We start from the raw sequence: 24,754 nt of genomic DNA, 5'->3' as shown, positions 1-24,754 counted from the left end.
TCCTCCAGGGCATGGCCGCCCATCCTCTGCTCCCTGGGGGGACTAGCACAGGCTCAGCAGTGGGAGTGTGGGGCTCACCAGATAGATGGTGCAGGCTCTGGACTCCAGACCTGCTTGACAGAGGCTGAGGCCACCAGGGTCCCAGTTGTGGGGATAGCAAGGTGAGAAGTTAGACACCAGAGCCCTGGGGTCATGAGGTGAGCCTGGACCTACAAAGCTGTGGTCCCAGAGCAGCTCTAGGTTCCTGAGCCCTCTCTGCCCTCAAGACCCTCACTCATTCTTGGGAGAGGGCTTTTTGTATTTCCTTTTACAAATGAAACAAGGTGGCACAGGTAGGGGGAGAAGGGGTGGGGCCTATTTACAGGGACTTGGAGTCTGAGGTGGGAGGTTGGGGGTGGGGCAGGGAGGGGAGCCTTGGCAGAGCATAGTCTTCCTATGTCGTTGGCAGCCCAAGGGCCATGAGTCCTGCAGTCCGCACCAGCACCCTGGGGCTCCTCCTCCCCGCAAGGTGTGTTAAGTGGGGTGAGGTTCTCGGCTAGGGCCCTGATCTCGGCCCGAGTCCCGGTCCTTGGCCTCCGAGGAGGAGGAGGAGGAGGAGGAGGAGCTGGAGCCATGGCTGCGGCCAGACTGCCGGTAGGCAGCAATCAGCTCTTGCAGCCGCTCAGCTGTCGGCCCCCACTTGGCAAAGCCAGGGTCATTCTGCAGGAAGAGCACGGCTGTGTTGTGGACGGCCTTGTAGTGCATCTCCTCCCTGTGGGCAGAAGCAGCAGCTCAGGGTCGGGTTCAGCCAGCCCAGCTGGCCCAGCCCTCCCACCCCGGCCCTCCCTGGGCACCCACTTCTTGCAGATGTGCTGGGATCCACTGCGGTACTCGTGCTCAAAGGCGGGCAGGACCAGCTGGTGGCGTTTGAAGCGGCTCTGCTCCATGCGGGTGAGCGCCGGCGTTGGGGGGTCCCGCCACTCGGGGATGAACACGATAAAGGACAGGGGTTCTGGAGAGCTCTCGAGCAGTTTCTGCAGGAGGTGGCACGGGATAGTTGTCAGAGGCTGCTCTCCGGGTGGCTGGTGATCTTGCTTGCCACCCCCCGGCCCAGCAGTAGCATACCCACCTCGAAGTGAGAGACCATGGCATCCATAAGCTCCTCACAGAAAGGAGGGTTGGCCTCAAAGGAACCACTCAGCGGGGAGAAATCCAGGCAGGGCCTGGGGACAGAGGTGAGCATTCTAAGTTCTGATCGTGCAGCCAAAAACAGGTGCTGCCCACCCTTAGGCAGCCACACTGAAGATGTGGTCCTAATCAGGCCAGAGGCCAACAATGACCCTTAATTCATCCTGGGACAACATGTGGCCATCTCCACAATACATGAAGGCAGGCTCGGTCCTGACAACCCAAGTCACCAAGCTGACCAGTGGAGGGGCTGGAGCGCAAATCCAGCTCCTACCCACCCATGGCCACCATAGCACAAGCCACGCTCAGGAGCTCCCTAGCTGCTGACCGCTGCTGCTGGCCTGGCCCCATCTTCCTACTGGAGACAGCACCATTTCCTATGCGAGCTCACCTCCCACCCCCATTGTGAGTCCATAGGGCCTGTGAGGCCTTTCCTACCATTTCTCTTTCCTCTCGGCACTCTAAGTAAGGGCTAATGGAGAAACCCACAGGCAGGGTGGGGGGCATGTGCAAGGTCACACAGAGTGACCTGGTAGGGTGAAGGCAGGGACTGCCCAGCTCCAAAGCCCTACAGTGTTAGAAAGCAGCTTGCCAGGGTGGGATCTCTGCCCTGGACAGCTTCCCAGGCCTTTGAAGCAGAGGCCCAGCAGCCCCTGGCTCTCACCCGCGGGAGCCAAAGTAGCCGTCTGTGTCGGGGAAGGCAGAGCAGTACTGGCGGAAGTAGCAGTTGAGGGGTGAGGCGAAGCACTCAAAGGTGACACTGAAGAGTCGGTGGAGGGCCTCGAAGACGTGCACTGGCAGCGATCCCTGCAGGCCTGTCCCCTCATAGAGGCCCACGCCAAACATCATCTGCAGAGTGGCCACAGTCAGCGTCTGGGGCTCAGTGCCTCCCCCCCACCCCCGCCCCACCCCCAGAGGAGCCCTCCCTGCTGCCCCAGGCCTGCACCTGGTACCGTCGGAGAAGACACCAGACGCGGGGCAGGAACCTCTCGAAGGCTGAGTCATCGATGCAGCTGTAGCGGTAGAGGAGCCACTGTGGGGCAGAAAGCAGTGGGCTTCGGCACAAGGGTCCCCTTCCTCACTGGCATTCTCAGGACTCGGGGTCAAGAAAGATCCAGCCCTCACCTTTCCCACCTGTGAAGACCCTCCCCCCTTTCCTGCCAGCTCTTACCAGCTTACTGAAGTAGTTGCGGCTGACTTTGACCATCTCTCCCTTATACCGGATACAGACCACATTATTCTCCATATGCATCTCCACACTGGGCATGGGGGGCGCAGACACAGCCAGCCGCACTGGGTAGCAGTACACCAGACGAGGCTCCACCTCCGGGGCCTCCACGTCCTCTGCAGACAGGGACAGTAGTGAGGAACCACCCTGGACAGCATCAGTGCTCACTGTGTGCTAGGGGCTCCCCCTCATCCCAGTCACCATCCCACAGGGAAGTGCGTGCAGCTCTGAGAGACAGGTCAGGGATCAGTGGGGGCGAGAACGGGTGGCCCGTGTCCATGGCCCTATACTGACTAGGCTCTCACTGTGCGATGCCTCTGGGCCTGCTAGGCAAGCAGGCTCAGATGCCATGTGAAAATAAAACTGCATCGGCTTCACAGTAGTTACAGTACTTCACTTAGGGAATCTTTTGGGAGCCAAACACAGTTACCACTGAGCCCTCACGTGATCCTACTGGCCAGGTATCATACCTCCGTTTGAGGAAACTGAGGCTTACAAGAAAATGGATCTAAATGCAGGTCCAACTAACAATACTTAACCCCTGCCTGCCTGGCTCCTACCTTCTCATCACTTCTCCCTATTTTCGAGAGGGGTGCTGAGACCCCTGGCCAAAGGACACAGCAGGTCACATGCCAGGCCCCGCTAGGAGGGGTGGTCTTCCCCACCAGGCCTCTGGCCTCGAGGCCATGTCACAGCCCCTTCCATCAGGGCCTAGGACACAGGGCTGACAGTACCACGGCCAGCTCCCTGCCAGTTGACCCCTACCTGGGATGTTGTTCTCCTTGAGGATGGCAAGGTGCTTCTCGCGGATCCGCTTGACATACTCCAGGGAGATGTGGTAGATCTTACTGCAGATGCCCTCCACGGAGTCCTTGGCAGCGGCTGAGACGTGGGGGCCGCACTGCTTCCGCAGATGCTCCAGGCGGTCCTGAAGGAGAGGGCTCTAGTGGGCTGGCAGGCAGGAGAGGGCTGCTGGGTCGCAGCGGTCCTCATTTTGAAACAGGCTCTGCTACTCACTAGCTGTCTCACAAGTCCCTCTGTGTCTCTGAGTGTTTCCTCAGCTGTTAAGGGCACCTGAAATACCTAACAAGGCGCTTGGAGTGTTAAATGTGATCACTCCTGTTTATGACCTCACAAGCCCCTAGCATATAGTAAATGTCCAATAAATGCCAAGGTCACCCTATGCCAGATCCCATGATACTTGGCTGGGGAAACAGACAACCAGGCATTGTCCCTGCTTATAAAGTGTTTCAGTCTGCTTGGGGGAGAGCATTAAAAAACAGGGTCCTTCCTTGGTTACTGCAGATTTGAAATGTGAGCTTTTAACAACTTGCAAAGATAAGGGTGGGCATTTTCAGTTTTGTCAAATCATGTGAAAGTGATGAGTGAGAATGAGTCACTCTGGCTAGAGAGCACACACCTACACTTGTCAGTCTCTAAGTGTCAAGTGCACAGTTACTATCATGAAGTGTGAAACCTTGTCTCCTGAGAAAACCGGTCCTGAAAAGAAAGCCCGTTGCTAGTGCTGGTGGAGAAGAAAAGAAGCGAGGGGTTGGGGCCAGAACAGAGAACTGTTTGGGACATCTTACAGAACTGAACTGAATCTTGTGGTAGTTCCTGATTATGATGTGAACATACACACCCAAGAAAAGACTTGTCAACCTGTTTCTAAAAGATGTCTGGACAACAGGTGGCCAAGCATAGGATTTCATTAGGAACCTTAACAGCAATGTTCTCCAGGAGAAAGTTGGGAGCCTAGACAAAACATCTCCATTTTTCTGAGTGTGGGGACTAAAGAGTGTCAAAAGCCTGCTGTTTGCACAAGAACAGGCTGCTGTGGGGCCCTGCCCAGCCTGGGCAGGCAGAGTGGGCTTCTGGGAGGAAGTGGCCACACAGCCTTTCTGTTGGCCTCACTCAGGGCCACTCACCATGTAGTCCTCCTTGGAGGCCGAGTGGTCCTTCCGCAGCCAGCTGAAGGTGTCCTCCACGTTCCACTTGACCACCTTCCTGCTGTCCGGGGAGGCGCTCCTGCCAGAGGGCACATATTAGGAGCACAGGTTAAGTGACTGCCTCACCCCTTCCCAGGTTTCCCCATCCCACTTCCAGGCATCAACCCCTAGACTGACATCACAGCCTTTTTCCTGCCTTTGGAAGCTTAGCCCCACTCTGCCACCAAGAGCAATGACAGAGCCCTGTGAGTGAACCAATGGCCTATGACCTCCCACCCCCATCACAGCCCTCCTGCTGGAGGCAGGAGAGACAACCAAACCTGGACTCGATGAGCCGCCTGGCGGCCTCTGCATATTTAAAAAGCAGGCGCTTGGCTTCCTCCCGAAATTTGATTCGAGATAACCTAGGTTAGAGAGTGGACAGAATGAGTTAGAGCCCTTCTGTACAGAACTGGACACAAACTAAATGGCCCTGGGCCAGCCTCAGCTGTGGGGCTGTACCTGATAGGAATGTCATTCATGATTTCACGAAACATGGAGGGCGAAACGACCGGTTCACAGTTGCTTGGCAACAGGGGGTCAGAGCCTTTGTCCACAACCTTGCGCTCCAGCATCCAGCGATTGAAAGATTCCCGAGGGGGCTCAATGCCTGCAAACAGGAGAGCTGATGACGGTCTGGATTTAGCAGACTCCGAGCAGCCCAGCACGGGAGAGGTGCCACGTTGGCACTGGCAATGTGACAGGAAATGGGACATGGGGCAGAGTATCAGGAACTTCCATTCTCAGCAACGTTTTCCAAAGTGTATTCTGAGAATAACTCATTTTATCAAGTATGTTAATAAGTGTTACACAGGGTAAGGAGGGGGGCGTTCTGTACTGCAGCACAGTTAAGCAGGGTTATTTACTAATTAAAGCTGCCGTTCCTGCGCACTCCCCATCCACCTGTTCCCTGCAGTACTCGCGAGTGCTTTTGTTTTATACACCCTTTTACAGACAGTGCCTGACAAGAGTGAGCACCCCGAAAGCGTAACTGTATTTTGTCGCTGACCCCAGCCACCCTTTCCTTGGGCACTGACTGGTGTGGGCCCCGTCTTACAGACGACGACAGAGAACCAGTGCCGAGAGGCTAAGTGAGGAGCCCGAGCTCACAGAGCCAGTGCTCAGTGGAGCTGGGACTCCAATAGGCCTGTGGCCTCTGCAGCACATGCTCAACCAGTGGGCCCAGCTGGCAGACCCTCACTCCTGCTGTAGGTGGATAAAACAAAGGAGACCGAGCCCCCCAGGGGACAGTTACCCTCTCGCTGCTGGCACAGCTCCCGGTAGTGCTGCCGCAGCTTCAGGATGAGCTGAGAGCGGAGCAGCTCCACCTCGGGATGTGGGGGCAGCACTTCTGAAGGCCCCCGGTGCTTGATGACAGCGTTGGTCTGGATATCCAGATCCCAGTACACCCTTGGGGCACAGACAGGAGCAATGAGGAAAGCAGAGAAAAGGAAAGGAGGGGCACCCTGCCGGCCACCACACACCCTCAGTCCCAGGCAGGCTGGCCATCAATGATGGATGCCCCTAAGCCGGTCAGCAGGGACTCACTCAGTGGGTCGAAGGAGAGCTGCCTGCTGTTTATCTTCAGGGGATGTCCCCCAAATCTTCAGTGTTGGGGTTCCTGGAACATTAGGAGAGCTGGGCACTGATGGACCTGTGGGTGTCACAGGGATTTCGATCTGGAGCAAAAAAAGAGTCGAAGGCACTGAATTAGGAGACATGGCCGATGGCTGTGTGCACCTGGGGAGCTGTGCCCTGGGCTCCCCCTCCACCCTTACCCCCAACTAGCCCGCCAAAGCCCAGTCCTTGCAAAGAACCATGGAACCTGCTGCCTGCCCACCAGGGCGCTGCACTCACCTTGGGCTTCTTCACACCATTGCCGCTTGGCTGTTCTTCCGAGAGCTGCCGCTTCCGAGGCTTGTTCTCAGCCGGGGGGGTTTCCGCCAAGCTCGAGTCTTGGGGCAGTGGGGTTGCATTCAGCCCCAAAGGGTCCGACTGAAGGAAGGAGACCAGCAGAGGTGCAATCAGAGCCAGCAGCTTAGGAGTCCCAGTACTGCGGGATCCTGATGCCCCCACCCCCTGCTCCTACTCCTCAGAGATGAACAGGGGCTGGGATGCAGAAAGAATACCAGGTTCCACTCCTGACACTACGCGGTTGGCCGGAAAGTCTGTTCCATTTTTTCCTGTAAGATGGCTCTAGTAGTGCTTAGTTGTCTTGAACTTCATTCAAAACAATTTTGTTAGACTGTATTGCAACAGCTGCCAAAACAATGTGCCTTTTAAAAAAAACTCAGAATTGGTGAATTTTTGTGCAGTCATTTTAATATTGAAGATGGAAGAAAACATGCAACATTTTTGGCACATTATACTTTATCATTTTCAAGACAGGTAAAAAACGCAACTGAAACACAAAGATTTGTGCAATATATGGAGAAGGTGCTGTGTCCAAACGTGTCTAAAGTGGTTTGCGAAGTTTCTTGGTGCTGTGACATTCTGACAAATGGTTCTTTGCTGCGGGGCGGCCTTATGCGTCGGGAGGACGCTGAGCAGCACCCTGGCCTCCCCCCACTAGAGGGCAACAACAGAAGCTGGGCTACATACTCAAAACATCCAAATCAGTAAAGTTATTAGTAAAACTGAAAAATCTGTCTTTTATTTTATGAAAAGAACAAATTGAATGGACTTTTTGGCCAACCCAATACTTGCAACTGTGTGACTTGGGGGTTACTTCCCTTCCTAATTCCCTCAGCTTCAAAGTGGCCATGACACCTCGCCACTAGGACGGTAATTAAACAAGTCGATGAATATGAACAGCTTAATATGACATCTGGCATGAGGCCGGCACTCAATACATGTTAGTTTCTTTTCCTTAAGAACCAGAATGAAAGTCAGGAATAAAGGAAAAACTCAAGAAATGCTTGATTTTAAAAAGCAAGACTCTGTGAATGAACACCTTTGGTGACACCGAGACTATAAATGTGATGGGCAGTGGGGCCCTGACATCAGACCAGGTGCAAGTCCTGTCCTGCCCCTTACTGACTGTGAGGTCTTGGGCCAGTCGGTCATTTTCCCTGTCTTCAAAATGGGGATGCCAACTGGCTTGACTTGTTGCAAGAAAAGAAGAAAGCCTACCCCAAGGACAGGGACCCAGAAGCCCATACTCCCACCAGAGAGTTCATACCTCCCCTACCACACTGACGTCGCAGCTCCCAGAATGCCCTTGTCCTCCCCTTACCCTCAGCCAACCTTCTTATCTTAGCCACTCATTCAGAAAAGTTCACAGAGAATCCCCCATCCCGGGATTCACTCCCCTCTTCACCTAACGCCCTCCTTCACTCAAGTGCCACACTGTAATCCGACTGGCCCCGCCCTTCCAGCCGATGGCGTGCCCCGAGGGTGGGAGGGCAGGACCACATCTATCCTGTTCACACTGTGTCCCAAGCACAGTGCCCAACATGTAGCACACGTTCAGTATCATGCACTATTTCAATCATCGGTTTCCACGCCAATCTGCTAAAGTCCAGGTTCCATGAGGGCAGGGGTTGTGTCTGTCTTGCTGTCACTGTGCCCACAGGACTAGCTGTTCAGGGTATGTTTGGGGAAAACCCAAATGCCCGAGGCTGGCACTTACAATCACGTCATGCTGGCCCAGCACAGGCATCTCCCACAGGGACTGGTTGGTGAATCTGTTGAAGTAGTAGGGACGGTTCTCCCTCCTGCTCCAGCACTTCTCCCAGCCCGCATGCACCAGCTCTTCTGCAAACAAGCACGGAATCCAGCTCGATCAGGGAGGCTCCTGGGCACCCTTCTGACCCCACCACCCTTCCATTGCCCCTTGCCAGTACCTGGGAGGTCCTGCACCAGGCGGATGGGCTTTGGAGAACAGGGCTGGCTCTGATTGGAGGTGCCTGGGGAGTGACTCAGCAAGGATGCTTCCTCCCGGGGGCTGCCGTGATTCTCTTTGGCCATCTCAGCACCCACACCGGACCTGCCACAGAGGACCAAAGGGTGTCAGGGCCGGCAGGGCATGGAGGTCAGCCCCACTGCCACCCACCAATTACAATCTAGAAGGCCCCGGGAGCACCTGCAGATGTGGGAGATCAACTCAGACCTGCCCTGGGGGGCCAGCATGGTGTCACAGAAGGAGCCTGGAACCTAGGTCACAGCCTCTCAGCTGTAAAATGGGTGCACTCCTGCTGCTCCTCCTGCCTGAAATGTTCTTTCCCCAGTTCTCTGCCTGGCTTGCCACTGGGTTTGCATCCTCCAGGAAGCCTTCCTTGACTCGCCCTTCCCCAAGCAAGGGGCCAGAGCCCCTCCTCAGGGTAATGAACATCTATGCAGTGGCACACGGGAAGTCCATGGTCTGTCAGCTGGGCTTTTCTCCCCATTCGACTGTCAGCTCTCCCAGGGTTAGAAACTGGGTCCAGCGTAGCCCTTTCTGGAGTGCTCAGCAGGGTCCCTGGGCCCTACAGGAGCTCTGTCTATTCTGCGTGTGTTTACAAAGCACCAACAACAAGACAGAACAGGGTCTGCCCTTGAGAAGCTATTCCCACAAGGAGGAATTGTAACTCCTCTTTCCTGCTTCTATCCGGTAAAATCTCATTGGCGCAAAGCACAGCTCGGGAAGGGAGTTGGCACCTAACTGGATGTCTCATTTTATGCTACAGGGTGGGAAGCAACCTGTTGCTAGAAGAACCAGTGGAACTGAGAAGGAATATCTAATTCAGTCCTTCATAATCCCCAGGTGAAATTTTATTTAAATACCAGGAAGAGGGTCAGCACCTTCAGATGTGTATTACCTACTACGCCCACCCAAAACACACCCAGCACAAGTCTCGATAGACAAAGTAGTTCCCAATTTAGCATTAGACTCCTGGGTGGCCAACTGTGACCATATCGATGATCCTAAAGGTGTTTTCAATACATCACAATACCCAAAAGAAACCAAACATTTAGGCCACAAAGGCATATTTAAACATCAGTTATCTTTGCTTGCTGAAATTTTATCAACTCATTGTGGACATGCTGATTATCTCATGCTGATCAGAAGCTCTGATTGGCTGTTGACAACATCATAGAAATCACTGGGATATTGATTTTATTGTACACTCAGTTGCAAACATCTCCGTTAATTTGGAAAGGGTCAAGTGAATGGCTACTTCATCAGTACAGTCTGGTGGATAAAAACTCAGGAGCAAGAAGATACACGTACAATAAAAAGGGGGCCACGGGGACAAAAAGGTTTGGAACCACTGACCAAGGGGAGAAAGGGCTCTGGCTGCCTTGGTTCTCCGAGGAAGAGGGGTTCCTGGTGCCTTGGGGCTGAGCCCACAGGTCTCAAGGCTGAACGAGATCCCCCTTTTTCTCACCCTCTGGGGTCTGCAACGCTAGCATGAGAGGGTTTTCTTCTCCGGCCAGACGGACCCCACGCCACAGGGTCCCACAGAGGCGGGAGGGAGGCCTGAAGAAAGGCTCAGCTCAGGCGGGTGGGCTGGTCAGCAGTGGAGTGAACAGGGACCCAGGGAACTCCGTGCATCGGCAACTGCAGAGTAAAAAAAGAAAAGTCACAAACCTGTGAAACAGGGCAGAGCAGGGACAACAGCAAGAGGGGCAGCGACACGGAGCAAACTGGCAGCCTGCACAACCCGCTGTCGGAGAGCTGGCAGTGCTGGGGATGAAAAGGGTACTTCTCGGCTTCCCAACCAACGGGTTCGCCCTTACAGACTTGCACCCTGAAGGCACAGAGAGCTCCATGCTGAGGAGGGCCCTGAGCCGAATTTAATGTTTTGCTGTCACTGGGTTGAAATTTTAACAAGGGGCCCACATTTTCATTTTACACACCGGACCCCTGAAATTGCTCAGCTCGTCCTGCCAACCAAAGTATCCCTAAGATAAGGGGAAAGTGAACCACCACACACATCACCAATCAGGGGCAAGTCCCAGCCACCCACAGAGGGATAAAAACACACTTCTTTGAATGAGGTCTTTAAAAAAAAGCGCACACACATGCAAATGGATTATATAACACAGGGTGTTCATCTTTATTGAAAACTGTCTTCCCCAAGAAACACTGTGTGATACTGATGCACCAGGAAGATGAACCATGCACAGCAGGCACAGCAGGCACACCAGCACACGGCTCAATGAGGCCAAATGGGGACACCGCAGCGTTTCCAAAACCGGCTATGCATCAGAACCACCAGGGGGCTTGTAAAAAAACAAAACCGATCAGATTCCTGTCCCTCACACCACATCCTGGGAATCAGAAATGAGAGGGGAGGTACACAACAATTTCTATTTTTCTATATTTTTAAATGAGCCTCAAGAGTGGCACTAAGAGACGTATGAGCCTTTTGCTTTTTCAAATCTTCATCAATGCTTTACAGTTTAAAAAGTTAAAATTTCCAGCTGATTTAACACAGCAGGTCATTGACGAAAGTACCAGCTGGGTCTGGAAAAACCTAGGCACTAGGCACTTCTGACACTTTCCGATTTGTAAGCCGAACTCAACCTCTAAGGTCTATCTATATGCATTGAGTTTAGCATATTGTACACTCCCAGTAATAAGTGTTATTATTAAAACGACGTTTTTATTTATCCTGTAGGTCGCCGGCCCCCCAGCATACCGAAGTTATGACAGTTTAAGGATAAATAAATAACTCCATCTGCGCAACCAAGGGAACCCACCAGAACGTACAGTACGACTCCCGGATTGGACAATGATGGGGCGGGATCATTTCAGTAATACACCAATCAGAGCCCTCTAGCCCAGTAGGGCGGAGTCAAAGGACTGGCAAAGTGCGCAGGTGCGGGGGCTCGCGAAGGAGGGGCGACCCCCAGCGCGCGCACACCTTCCCCTCTCCCCCACCTCTGCGGGGGCGGGCTGTTTGGCGCGCGCGCGCCGGCCCTTCTCTCGGACTCCGCCCCCCGCCCCGCCGCGCGCTCCCGCCCCCGGGCTGAGGCGACTCAGAGTCGGAGCCCGACACAAAGGCGGTGGCGGCGGCAGCAGCGGAGGGGCCCTAGAGGCCGCTCCGCCCGCGTTCTCCGGGCCCACCTCCTTCACCCGGGCCACCGGCCCCGCCGCCCACCCGCAGGCCTAAGATGGCGGCTGCAGCAGAAACGAAGCAAGCGGTAGCCCCGAGTGGAAAGCATCGGAGAGGCCACGGCCACGCAACTTCGGACTCCCGGATCCTGGCAGGGCTCGCGGCGGGACCATGGCTTCCTGGGGCTCTTACCTGCCCGAAGCGGACTCGAGGGGACGCGGCTACACGTTCTGCTCGGCTGTCCGTTTTGCCGCCTCCGCCTCGCCCTCCCCAGCGCCGCTCCCGCCATCTTGTGTCCCGGGCCGGGACTCCGCACTACGCATGCGCTGGTACCGCCTCTGAGGGACCTCTCCGCTGCCGGTCGCCATCTTGAGTGTGGCGGACCGGCCGGGTCCTCAGACCCTGCTAGCTCTCCACCCCCTCCCCTTTCCTCTATCTTTCTCTTTTCTTCCATGCGGGTCTGAGCAGGAGGAAGCAGCTTTGTGGGCCCTGGGGTGTGAACTGAGTAAGGAACGGACTCACAAACACACCCTGCCTCAGTTTCCCACGCCAGCACACCCGCTGGGGCAGAAGGACTGGGGTGGGCGGTGCGCGGCAGGGTCGGACTGAGTGTGCGCACCAGGGGGCGCAGGGCGGGTTTGAAACCTGCGGGGGCTCGGCTCCGACGCCGACCCGGGGGCGGAGCCTTGGTGACGTAGTCGTGAACGTAGCCTGGGTCCGGGCCCCAGCACCCGCGTATCTCTCTGCCTTTTTCAGGTGGTCGCTCGCCCTCTCTGGGGCTCTATCCGGAATTTTTTACTGCCGTTTCCTGTGTCCGGGCAGCATGCAAATCCAACCTTTTCCCATAATGAGGCTGAACAGGTTATAAGTGTTCTTGAGTAGAAGAAAGAACAGCTGTGGAGACCTAATAAAGATGGCTTTGCTTGCTGAGTTCAGCTGGCTAATTTTAAGTACAAACATTATACACTCAACAGACAAAGATGACTTTTGACAAAGTTGGGAAATTATAAACTAAATGCACCCGAGGGGCTTTCCAACACTGACATCTGAGGCCACTAGTTGCAGTGCAAATCCTCCCTGAGACCTCAAACCAACCACAAAAGTTGGTCCCATGCCTAACTTCATGTAGAGGCCCAAAGACTCACAAGCTCCACCTCCTTCTGGGTTCTGAAGTGAGCGAGCTTGCCAAGGGTAGCTTGAAAGAAAGACAATTGACACCTACTGTTCTGTGAGCTTCCCATGTGGAGCCAGAGGCTGCAGATAGCCCCGCTGAGTGGCCTCTTGTGTCCATGGTGCTTGTCCCCATGGAGCTTGGTGGGGCTGGCAGCTTCAAAACTGGAGGCAGTGCTGTGAATAGTAATCAAGAATAGAGTTCTCTATTTTTTTCAAAATTGCGTTTTCTTTTAGGGAAAAGGAAGGAGAAAGAAACATCAATGTGTGGTTGCCTCGCACACCCCCCACTGTGGACCTGGTCTGCAACCCAGGCACGTGCCCTGACTCTTTGGTTCACAGGCCAGTGCTCAATCCCCTGAGACACAGCAGCCAGGGCTGAAGTTCTCTATCTGTTACAGTAAATGAGTAACTTGTTGGCAAGGATGAGGAGAAAAGGGAACCCTCATGCACTTGTTGCTGGGAGGATAAATCAGTGCAGCCATGATAGAAAAGGGGACAGAACTACCATATGATCCAGGTGTTCCACTTCTAGATACCGATATGAAGAAAACACTAATCTGGGAATATATGAACCCCTGTGATTATGTTTATTACAGCATTATATACAATAGCCAAGGTGTGGAAACAACCTTAATGTCCATCAGTGGTTGAATGGATAAAGATGTGATGTAGGTATACATACTGAAATAACTACTCCACCATTAAAAAGGAAATTCTGCCGTTTGCAACAACATGGATGAACCTTGAGGGTATTAATGCTAAATGAAATAAGTCAGAGAAAGATAAATACCATGTAATTCCACTTGTGGAATCTTTTAAGAAGACACAACAGTTTGGTATGGGCAAAATGGGTAAAGGCAGTCCATTGCTGGTGTTGGATAGTAACTAGACACTGGTGATCAGTTTGTAATGTACACAAAGTTTGAATTACTCTGTTGTACATCTGAAACTAGTATATACCAATGTTACCTCAATTTTAAGAACTTGGTTTCACCCTGGAGGGCTAGCTCAGTGAGAGCGTCATCCCTATAGGCCAAGGTTGCGGGTTCCTTCCCTTGTCAGAGCACATACAAAAAGCAACCAGTAAATGAATAAGAGGAACAACAAAGCTATGTCTCTCACCACTACCCTTTCTCTCTAATTAGTTAAAAAGTAGGCCCTGGCTGGTATAACTCCGTGGATTGAGTGCAGGCCTGCGAACCAAAGGGTTGCCAGTTCAATTCAGGACACATGCCTGGGATGTAGGCCTGGTCCCCAGGAGGGGGCATGCGAGAAGCAACCACACATTGACGTTTCTCTCCCTCTCTTTTCTTCTTTCCTTCCCCTCTCTCTAAATATAAATAAAATATTTTAAAAAATATGGGGGGGTGGGATGGGATGGGAGTAATAGACAGAAAACTACTTGAAAAATAATTAAATAAAAATTGGAAAAAAAAGAAAAGTGAAAAAAAAAATAAATAAATAATAGATTTCTCATCAGACTGAGTTCAAACCTTCATCTCACTTGCCACGTACAGTAAAAACCTCTCCACCCTTGTTTCCACTACCTTAAAGCAAGCCCCATTATTTTAAAACTTTTCGTTAGGATAGAACATATACAGAAATGTGCACAAAACAGAAGTGTAGAAACACTGANGGGTGGGATGGGATGGGAGTAATAGACAGAAAACTACTTGAAAAATAATTAAATAAAAAATTGGAAAAAAAGAAAAGTGAAAAAATAAATAAATAATAGATTTCTCATCAGACTGAGTTCAAACCTTCATCTCACTTGCCACGTACAGTAAAAACCTCTCCACCCTTGTTTCCACTACCTTAAAGCAAGCCCCATTATTTTAAAACTTTTCGTTAGGATAGAACATATACAGAAATGTGCACAAAACAGAAGTGTAGAAACACTGATTTGACCCTGGCTGCTGTGGTTCAGTGGATTGAGTGCCACCCTGTAAACTAAAGGGTCCGGGGTTCCGTTCCCAGTCAGGGTGCATATCTGGGTTGTAGGCTAGGTCTCCACTGGGGTGTGCATGAGAGGTAACCACACATAGATGTTTCCCTCCCTCCTTCCCCTCTCTAAGAAAAACACCTGAATAAAACACTCAGCTCAAGGTTTTGTCAAGCAGAATTCCCCAATGAGGTAATCACTCTCCCCACTATTGTGATCATTGTTTCCTTGCTTTTGTACTTCACCACCTAAGCATGCATCCCTAAACACTACAGTTTTGTTTTGCCTGTTCCTTGAACTTGATAGAAATGGAATTATACAATCCTAATTTGTGTTTTCTTTTGCTCAACATCACGCTTGCAAACCCATCCCTGTTGTCACAGGTAGCTGCAGTTCATTTTCATGGTCGTATTCCATCTTCCAATGTCTGTCTACTCTGCTGCTGGGGGATAGTTGAAGATCCCTACCCCCACCTTTTTTCTGAATTATTATAGCAGTCTCCAGCTGGTCTTCCAGTCCCCCAGCCTTGCTTGTCTCCTAGTCTGTAATCCACCCAGCAGTCACAGGGCTCCCTTTAAGTCTGCTCGTTTTGCAAATCAGACCAAGTAACCCTGGGTTTATAAACCTTGAATGTCTCATCATCTGCAGGGTAAATTCCAAACCCTCGATTTGGTTCACAATGAGCGGTACCATGGCAGAGCGTCTGTGATGGGCTAGGCCAAGCATTTGACACATATTTGTGTTTCTCACAACCTGGAGCTTCAAACCGTCTCTCCATCCAGTCCCAGCCATCTCGAACTACCTAAGGTTGTCTCTTGACCCTGGTCTCTGCATATGCTGTTTACTCTCACTCTTCCCACTTTGCCTAATTCAGCCTTCAAGTCTTAGCTTAGATGTCACCTCTACCAGGCAGCCTTCCCTGAACTCACCTGCCCTCAGGCCAGGTCATATCCCCTCTTCTGTATTTCCATGTGGGCCCGTGCTCAGTGTCTCCATTCTTTTCATTTACTAGGCTGTGACTGCTTGAGCGCAGGGCCGAGCCTGTTCTTCCCTGTGGCCCTGTGCCCGGTGCTGTGCCCGACACTCTAAATACTGTATTTGTTGACTGTGGACAGAGTGCACTGGACTGAAGTCTGGGTGACTTTTTCAGGTATCCGTGTTTCTATTCCAGGCTCTAGTTTCTGTGACGGAAGCACCAAGGCAGTGCCCTTTGAGGTGCCAAGAAAAGCACAAGCCACCCACTGTGGCCGAGTCCCTGCCAGCAGCCCAATATCCTCTACTCCCAAGAAGGGGACGAACAGGTCGAGCAAAGATCCTGGGGCTTTTAAGCTCTCTGCCGACTTTTCTGGACTAAGAAACCTCTCTGGACAGCAGGACTGGGTTGGGAGAGATGGTTAAGATAAGCGGGGCTTCTCCAGCAATAGCCAGTCCTGGCTGGGAGCCAGCTGTCAGGGCCTCTGAGGACCTGGGCTCAATGCAGGACAAAGCAGAAGCATAAACAAGCAGGCGGAGGCGGCCATGTATCTCAACCTCCTTATTCTTTTCCACTACAGTAAGGAGCTGCTGAGAGGGAGCCACACATTTTTAAGCCCTGAGGCCCTGGCAGTTTTGGAAGGGAGGCTCCAGCATGACCCTGCTCCAGGCCGCCCCCGCCCAGGCTGGGCCTGCGCTACCAACCATGGTCCCCGTTCTGCAGTTTAACACTAAGGCAGTTTCTGAGGCAGGCAGGCCTGGCCCCAGGCAGGCTGCGAAAGGGAGGCTTCACCCCAAACTGTGGTTTCCACAGGGAGTGGCTCTCTGGCCATTCTGGGGCCACATAAGAGAAGCCATTTAGGCCAAGAATAGATGAGGGGAATGGCGCGTCTGGCCTTCCCGTCCCTGCTGTCAGTGTCAGTGTCTGATGTGGTGTCACGCTCCCTTTCATTTCCTCACTCAGCATGGCCCTCGGACCGGAGAACCAGCACTAAATAAGGCAGGCTCTTTACTCCCAGGGAGCCCACAGAGGCTTGGGAGAGGCAGACCATAAATAAACCCTCAGCTGCCGGGAGGTGAGGGCTCTTTTGGGATGTCCAGGGGGTGGGCATGCAAACTAGAAGCCTTCAGAAGAGATGAGCGTGAGCTGAATCTTGCAGGAAGAATAGGATTTTCCAGGTGGGCAAGGAAGGGGAAGCATGCAGCCCCCACTAGGGCCTGGGGTTGCCGAAGGGCACAGTATGTTAGGAGCTTGAGTCAGCCTGAGCACCAGCAGGTACCGGGGCAGGTGCAGGGCAAACCAGAGCCTTGGAGCCCCGAGTCAACCTCCCTAATAGGCTGTTTGGGACAGCTCAGGATAGGGGTGGGGGCACCTCTGGTGGTCCTGGCCATCGTCCCACCCATTCCCTCTGATGCCCACTTTTCTATTTTGGGCAGAGTGGCCAGGAGCCAGGATGTTTATACCCATACGAGCTGAGGCAGCAGAATTAAACCTAAGACTTCTCCAAACAAGAAGCCTGGGCGACAGCTGGCAGCTTCCTGAAATTCTAAGATAGGAGGAAATTTTGGCCCAGAGCTGTAGTGGGGGTTGGGAGGGAGGGTACCAACTGAGCCTGGGTCCCAGCCAAGGGGTTCCTAACACACTTGGCTTCTAACCCAGAGATCTCAACCCTGGCTAGAAGAAACCTTTTTAACAGCTTTATTGGCATATAATTTCCATACCACTAGATTCGCCGTTTCAAATAGACACTGCAATGATTTTGAGTAAATTTAAACCTTTGTACATCTATCACCGCGATTCAGTCAACCCCTCTCTCTGCATCCCCCAGTCCCAGGTTGACCACCAATCTGCTTTCTGTCTTTATAGAGTTGCCTTTTTCAGACCTTTCATATGAATGAGGTTATACAAAATGTAGCCTTTATGTTTTGCTTCTTTTATTTCATGGAATGTATTTGAGATTCATACATGTTGTATATAGCAGGTGTCAGGAGTTCATTCTTTGTCATGCTGAGCTGGACAGTATTCCATTGCACAGATATAGCACATTTTGTTTTTCTGTTTAGTACCTAATGGACATTTGGGTTGTTTGCACTTTTGAGCTATTAGGAATAAAGCTGCTATGGACATTCACACACAAGTGTCTCTGTGCGGGTACATTTTCTTTTTTGTTGGGTGGACGATACAGGCCTCCTTATAAGGACCTCAGAGTGGAATTGCTGTCGAATAAATTTATGTTTAACTTTACGAGGAACTGCCAGATGTTTTCCAAAGCCATTGCACCATTTTAACATTCCCAGCAGTAAAGTATGAGGGTCCTTGCCAACACTTGTTGTTGTCGGTCTTTTTGAATTACATTCTGCTGAGGAACTTTATAAAAAACTCCCATTGATGCCCAGGCTCCAACCCAAACCAATTAAAACAGAATCATGGGGTTTGGGGCCCAGGCACAGGTATTTAAAACAGAACAAAACGAAGCCAAAAACCTTTGTCTTTAAAAACTGCTCATGTGCAGAAGGGTTGAGAGCCCTGATTTTAGGTCTGATTTCTGTTCTGGGAACTGAGAGGGAGCTCACTCTGGCCAGTGGCCTCTCCCACACTGGGGGAGGTTGTGGACTTGGAGTCCAGGAAACCAGATGCCCCCCAAGAAGGGACATGTACAGTCCCAGGCGCGGACGGTCCTGTTGGGAGTGAGGCGGAAAGGGCCTGGGGTTGCAGCAAGGAGGCCTGACTTCTGCACAGCCAGCTGAGATCCTGAGGGGTTGGGGTACCCCCCACTCCCACGACCTTCAGACTGTTCGGGATTCTGAAGAGATTAGGACAGCACGATACCCCTGGCCGCACACCAGATCAGCTGCAGACAACCCCAGAGAAATGCAAGGAATTGAGTGGAGTCGGCAGGAACTATAGGGAGCTTAGTGGCTCAGCGGGATAATCTGGCCAGAGTCACGCAGTCTAGGGTACAATCTCTTCTTTTCAAAGGGTCCACAGATCATAATAACCACCCACACCCCAGGTGCCAGACCCTGTGCTAGGTGGGCACTGGGGATACAGCCATGACTAAGTGTCAGGCTCCCATCCTCTTGGAGTTTGCAGTCTCCTGGAAGAAACAATACAAAATCAAACAGAATGGCAGGTAACGATGGGGCCTGTTGGTGGGGGCAACGTCTGAGCAGAGATCTGAGTGACTGGAGGAGGCTAACTATGCCAGGGTCTCCGTGCCAACACACATCTGGTAGAGGGAAGAGCTCACGGAAAGCCCGAGGTGGAGCGAGTTTGGCGTTTTCTGAACAGTGGAAGCAGACGGAGTAGTAAAGAGGAAAGAGCGAGACTCTTGGGGGGGGTCACGACCAGAGCCCAGGTTTTATTTTGTGTGCAATGTGGAAGAGGGGCAATTGGAGGGTTTCGAGTAGGATAGTAAAATGCTATGATTTCTATTTTTATTTTTTAAAGATTTTACTTATTTATTTATTTATAAAGAGAGGGGAAGAGAGGGTGAGAAACACCAATGTGAGAGATACATTGACCAGCTACCTCTCCCATGCCCCCAGCTGGGGACCTGGTCCACAGCCCAGGTATGTGCCTTGACTGGGAATCGAACCAGCGACCTTTTGGGTCGCAGGCTGGTTCTCAATCCGCTGAGCCACACCAGCCAGCCCGCCCTGATTTCTGTTTTTAAAGACAATTTTGGTTGGTGCAGGGAGACTAAACCCAGAGGGGCAATAGTGAGGCAGGGAGATAAGGCAAGTTGTCCAGGTAAAAAGTGAAAATGGCTCGGACTAGTGTTGTCGCAGATGGAGAGGTGACGGTATAGATGTGGGACAGCTTTTGGAGTTGGGGACACAATTTATTTACTGAAATGGTATAGAGAGAAAAAAGGAGTCAAGCCTGACTCCTATGATTTTGACTTGAGCATCTGGGTGAAAGACGATGCCGTGATCAGAGACGGAGAACACAGAGAGGAGCAGAATTTATTACCCGGGACAGGGGGGGCGGGGGTGCAGAGTGGGGTCAGGGGGTGATAAATTGTGGGTTCAGCTGGGTGGAGAGAGTTGGGGAAGCTGGAGAGCTCTGATGTCCTCACGGTTCCTGGCTGGGGGTGGTGGCAATCCCTGTCAGATCAAAGCCTGTTTATGTCAGTATTTGTGTAGTATTAGAGCATCTTGAAAAAAAATTCAAGATGCTGGAATGTGTTGGGTGCTTCTGGCAACTTTTAGGAAGCCCGGCAAAGTTAAGAGACAAACTTAGGCTGAAGATGGCGGCCCATCCCTATTGTCAAAGGAAAAGTCACTCCCTCTTGTTGCCCCCTCGCTTCTCATTACTTTGAAATTTTATTACTGGCTTATGAACATCCTGATAGCACTGCTACAGATCATCCACCCCTTCCCTGTGCTGACTGACTGACTCACAAACACAGGACAGGAGGTTTAAAGGACCTTAAGAAAGAGGCCCCACGCATTGGAGTCTGCAAGCAGGCTGCAAGAGGCATAGAAACTGGGAAGGAGAGGGGAGCATGAAGAAAACAAAGGAGAAAGAAATCAGAGAGACGGGGGTGCTGCTGGAGGCCAACACCTGAGCTGAGCGATGGCAGTGCCAGGGGTGGCTTGAAAAGGACACAAGAGAAGGCGACTCAAGGCCCTGTGAGAAGCATTCAAGTTCTTGAGTTTCAGACTTGGAAAAGCCTTTGGGGACCCGGTGGCCGTGTCTTTCAACAGAAAAAGGAACTGGTCTGCAAGGAGGAAATGGGAAAGAAAAGGAGAAATAAAATAACCAGGTCTCCAAGGTTTAGAAACCACAGAAAGAAGTCAACAGTTCCATGCTGAACTTAGAAAGCCCAACCCTTAATTTCCCATCCCTCCTGTTTGATAAATGTCTGGCCCGGTTTGGTCCAGCTGCTTTCTGGAAGCAGGAGGTCCTTCCATCTGTTTGGGAGATACAGTCAAGGTCTCCTGGTCTGATACCTGCCCCCCATCACACACACACTCCTCCCCTCATTCCAGCTGGGTCCCCTCTCACATGTTCCCAGCTCATCCGTGCTGACCAACACAGGCACATATACTGCAGTGCACGGCTTCAGGCAGAGCGAGAGGATGGAGGGGTCACTTCCTGAGGGGTAGCTTGGGGGGGCACTGGGGGTTGGGGGATGGTCAAGAGGGGAGACAGGCTGACGCAGCTTCTCCAAGCCATGCAGGGATCCAAAGAAAACACAGCTGGAGACAGGGGGAGGGAGTGGGGAACCAGGCTACACATATTGACATCTTAGGCAGAAATCCAACTTGGTATCCTGCGGCCAGTGGAGCCTATTTACTTACTTGGGCCGGTTACTTTCTCTCACTGTATCTCAGTTTCCCAATCTGCACAACAGGGGCCATAAGAGCTATCTCACAGGATTGCTATGAGAATCACACGGGGTCATGATGCAGAAGGACAATAGAGCTCAGTGGTTAGGAGCACAGGCTCTGGAGCCAGACTGACTTGACTTAAATGTAATGGCTTAACATTAGTAGTGTACAAATGCACAGCTAGTCATGAACTTGAACCTGTGCATCCGATACATGGAACAATATTTAAGAAAAGAGTTAGTATCTCTCAGATCAGCCATGACCTCTGCAGGGTTCATTAACCTCTCTGGGCCTCAGTTTTCTGGTCTGTAAAATGGGGTGATGATACCTATCTTATAGGATGTTATGAAGCTTAACCGAATTAATAGTTGTAAAGTTTTTTAAAAGAATTTATTTATTATTTATTCTTAGAGAGAGTGGAAGGGAGGAGAAAGAGAGGGAGAGAAACATCTGTGTATGAGAGAAACATTGATCGGTTGCCTCTCACACACACCCCAACCGGGGACTGGCCCACAACCCAGGCACGTGCCCCAACCCAGAATCGAACCAATCACCTTTCGCTTTGCAGGATGATGCCCAACCAACTGAGCTACACCAGTCAGGGCTGTAAAGTTTTTGTTGTTAAAATTAACTAGTTAATACTAATAACCAGCCCTGGCTGGTGTGGCTCAGTGGATTGGGCATGGGTCTGTGAAGCAAAGGGTCGCTGGTTTGATTCCCGGTCAGGGCGCGTGCCTGGGTTGCAGGCCAAGTCCCCAGTGGAGGCCATATGAGAGGCAAACACACATTGATGTTTCTCCCCCACTCTTTCTCCTTCCCTTCCCCTCTCTCTAAAAATAAATAAATGAAATATTTAAAAATACTAATAACCAGAGTTATTTATTGAGCCCTTTAGTGTGCCAAGTAGTAGGTTCAGCACTTTATCTACTTCATTATATTACATTCCCCCTGCCACCCGGGGAGGTAGGCAGGTACTAGATTATCTCCACTTACAAATGTGGGACCTGAAGCTCATAAAGAGACTTACTTTCCAATTTACCCCAGAACTGCAGCTCATGGGCTGAATCCAGCGAGCAGCCCGTTCACTGAAATACTGTTTGTAGCTGCTTCCATGCCACCGTGGTGGAGTTGAACAGCTGTGACAGAGACTGGAGGGCCTGCAAAACCTAGAGTATATGCCATCTGGCCCTTTACGGGAAGAGTTTATTGACCTCTGCTCTAGAAAGTGGCAGAAGCAGGACTCGAACCAGGTCTGTCTGATTCCAAAGTACCCAGCTGCTTTGCTATCCTGTTTTTTTGTTTTTGCTTTTAAGATTTTTATTTATTTTCAGACAGAGGGGAAGGGAGGGAGAAAGATAGAGAGAGAAACATCAACGTGTGATCACCTCTCACACACCCCCTACTGGGGACCAGGCTGGCAACCCAGGCCTGTGGACTGACTAGGAATCAAACCTGTGACCCTTTAGTTCACTGAAGTCTGGTGCTCAGTCCACTGAGCCACACCAGCCAGGGCGCTACCCTGTTTTTTTGGTGGTGGTGGTTTTCTTGTTAGTGGTGGTTTGTTTATTGGCTTTTTATAGGGTTTCTTTTGTTTTTTTTATTTTTGCAATATTTCTGGCCAGCCCCACGACAGAGGCTGGAGAACCCTTTCTTTCTTGTCCTTTGAGTTCTGGAAAGTCTCCCTTCCCTCTTCAAAGCCAGGAGTAAAAGTGGAAAGAGATTCGGGGATTCTGATCTACTCCATCCCTCAAGCCAAGTTTTGGAAGAAAGGAGAAACCCAAGTGAGGGAGAGAGGCAGGCGGAGTGGGCAAGTCCCTGGAATCAAGGCCAGTGACTGTACCTTATTGTTTCCCAGCCCAGGCCAGGCCTGCGTTTAGAAGCAGCTGGCCTGAGACTGGTGAGGTGCAGCAGCTGAAAAAGAATCCCAGGCTGGTGTAGGTGTCACCTGCTCCTAGGGACACTGGAGGACTCCAAAGCAGTTCAGTTACGCCACAAACGTTTATTCAGTACCCACTCTGTGCAAGACACTGTTCTGGACACCAGGAAGAAGTGGTGAGTCAGGTCCCCAGCTCCCCACATCCCCATGAATCAGTAACGTAATAAACCAACATTAAATCCAAATAGGATCTATAAAGAAAACAAACCAAGCTGATGTGATTGAGGGTGACTGCTGGGTAAGCAGGGAAGGCCTCTCTGAAGAAATGCCATTTAAGCTGAGACCAAAAGAACAAGGAGCCAGCTGTGGAATGATCAAGTGGAAAAGCATCCTAACCAGTGGGAACAGCAAGGGCAAAGGCCCTGAGCGAGGAGAATGTAATTTGCATGTTCAAGGAACCAAAAGGCCAGTGCGGCTGGAGCAGAATGACAAAGGGGGATGGTGGTGCAAGGCAAGACAAGGTAGGCCCTTTCACAGGCTGGGACATCAGGGCAGGGAAGCAGGAGTGATGGAAAGCTGGAGTGATGGAAAGCCACAGGATGGACGATGGCTAATGATGCCGATGATTGTAGCTAACATTTTGTGAGCCCTGTACTACATGCTAGTTGCTCATGAAGCCCTTTAAATGCCTTAACTCATTTAATCCCCACAAGCAATCCAGATGAGGAAACCAAGGTCCAGAGAGGTGAAACCACACGCCCAAGGTGATGGACGTAGTCACATTTCAAGTTCACTGGCGTTGCTGTGGGGACAGTAGGTTGCAAGGGATAAGACCCTATAGGAGGTAACAATGACTCAAAGATGGAGCTCGCACTGCAGTTAATGAGAGGAAAAAAAACTAACACCCACCAGATTTCCTGCCTGTGCCAGGCTCCAGGAAGAGTGAGTTACTAGAGTTCAAGCATACATTTTCCCACTTCCTCCTCTGGATATTATTAGCACATTTGCTTTTTTTTTGGTTTGTTTTGCCTGTGGTTTGTGCCCAAAATCACAACAGCTAGCATTTATTTGATGCTAATGGGGTGCCACGTACCATGCCCAGCACATGCACTATGCTCACTTAGTTTATTCTTGCAATAAGTTTATTGGGGGCCCTTTTACAGTGAGGATATTGAGGGTCACGGCTGCTTAAGCAAGGAATCCAAGAACTGGTACTAAGAATTGACAGCATAGGATTTGAACCCTGGTCTTCCAGACACAAGAGTCTAAGCACTTAGCTACTGGGTTATAACCACTTACCTCCCACCTTCCCGTGAACGGTAAGTCCATGGGTTCCCCAACAGTGGCCACAGGGCAGCATGTTCCTCTAGTTGCCTGCTGAGGAGGGTTCACAATAGTGCAGACTTCGGAGGTTAAGAAGGCCACACCAGTTTATCTACATCTAGGGTGACCAGCTGTCCTGGTTTGCCTAGGACTGAGGGGTGACCAGGAAGGAAGACACCCAGTTATCAAAGCCAGGGAAATCCTGGGCAAATCAGGACCAGCTGGTCGTGAGTGCTTGTTGCTAAATCTGCATCCGACGGACACTATTGTTCTCCCTTCTTCTTTCTTCAGTTTGACAACGAGAAATTAACAAGCACCCACTCTGTGCCCTGTCTTAGGATCAGGGAACTCTGTAGGCAGTAGATGGGCAGAGGGGCTNATAACCACTTACCTCCCACCTTCCCGTGAACGATAAGTCCATGGGTTCCCCAACAGTGGCCACAGGGCAGCATGTTCCTCTAGTTGCCTGCTGAGGAGGGTTCACAATAGTGCAGACTTCGCAGGTTAAGAAGGCCACAGCAGTTTGTCTACATCTAGGGTGACCAGCTGTCCTGGTTTGCCTAGGACTGAGGGGTGACCAGGAAGGAAGACACCCAGTTATCAAAGCCAGAGAAATCCTGGGCAAATCAGGACCAGCTGGTCGTGAGTGCTTGTTGCTAAATCTGCATCCGACGGACACTATTGTTCTCCCTTCTTCTTTCT

The 24,754-nt window shown here is 51.4% G+C and overlaps 2 protein-coding genes across 3 annotated transcripts; one reads left to right on the top strand and one right to left on the bottom strand.

Annotated features, from left to right (window-relative positions):
* Window positions 1-283: 283 nt before the first annotated feature.
* On the bottom strand, window positions 284-11,708 carry PCIF1 (phosphorylated CTD interacting factor 1). Of its 2 annotated transcripts, none has more exons than XM_037044182.1 (17): window positions 11,619-11,708; window positions 9,641-9,925; window positions 8,229-8,371; window positions 8,015-8,139; window positions 6,241-6,378; window positions 5,932-6,062; window positions 5,639-5,793; window positions 4,846-4,993; window positions 4,665-4,748; window positions 4,324-4,423; window positions 3,161-3,323; window positions 2,339-2,511; window positions 2,114-2,200; window positions 1,832-2,016; window positions 1,109-1,202; window positions 838-1,013; window positions 284-751 (listed from the first exon to the last, which is right to left on the bottom strand). In XM_037044182.1, exons 3-17 carry the CDS (start codon window positions 8,350-8,352, stop codon window positions 514-516), a joined length of 2,121 nt encoding a protein of 706 aa, XP_036900077.1. In that variant the 5' UTR covers window positions 8,353-8,371; window positions 9,641-9,925; window positions 11,619-11,708; the 3' UTR covers window positions 284-513. The 2 variants fall into 2 exon arrangements, with proteins under 2 accessions (XP_036900077.1, XP_036900076.1); XM_037044181.1 differs by having other exon boundaries at window positions 9,753-9,925.
* LOC118985552 (putative uncharacterized protein FLJ40606) lies at window positions 11,288-12,356 on the top strand. The gene is made up of 2 exons (XM_037044183.1): window positions 11,288-11,755; window positions 12,183-12,356. The coding sequence occupies exons 1-2, from the start codon at window positions 11,485-11,487 to the stop codon at window positions 12,272-12,274; spliced, it is 363 nt and encodes a 120-aa protein (XP_036900078.1). The 5' UTR covers window positions 11,288-11,484; the 3' UTR covers window positions 12,275-12,356.
* The last annotated feature ends 12,398 nt before the right edge of the window (window positions 12,357-24,754 follow it).

This window comes from Sturnira hondurensis, unplaced genomic scaffold (genome assembly GCF_014824575.4).
Source record: "Sturnira hondurensis isolate 20B ecotype Veracruz unplaced genomic scaffold, ASM1482457v3 Scaffold0004136, whole genome shotgun sequence".
Taxonomy (NCBI): Eukaryota; Metazoa; Chordata; class Mammalia; order Chiroptera; family Phyllostomidae; genus Sturnira; species Sturnira hondurensis.
The sequence above is the reverse complement of the archived record's forward strand: the minus strand, read 5'-3'. Positions and strand labels throughout refer to the sequence as shown.

Excerpts from the sequence above, each read along its gene's own strand:
- PCIF1 (XM_037044182.1), bottom strand. The coding sequence starts at position 8,352 with ATGGCCAAAGAGAATCACGGCAGCCCCCGGGAGGAAGCATCCTTGCTG. Across the intron at positions 2,201-2,338 it reads GCAACTACTTCAGTAAGCTG|TGGCTCCTCTACCGCTACAG; the intron begins GTAAGAGCTGGC and ends TCTGCCCCACAG. Across the intron at positions 2,017-2,113 it reads GTCTTCTCCGACGGTACCAG|ATGATGTTTGGCGTGGGCCT; the intron begins GTGCAGGCCTGG and ends GCCACTCTGCAG.
- LOC118985552 (XM_037044183.1), top strand. The coding sequence starts at position 11,485 with ATGGCGGCTGCAGCAGAAACGAAGCAAGCGGTAGCCCCGAGTGGAAAG. Across the intron at positions 11,756-12,182 it reads TCCGCACTACGCATGCGCTG|GTGGTCGCTCGCCCTCTCTG; the intron begins GTACCGCCTCTG and ends TGCCTTTTTCAG.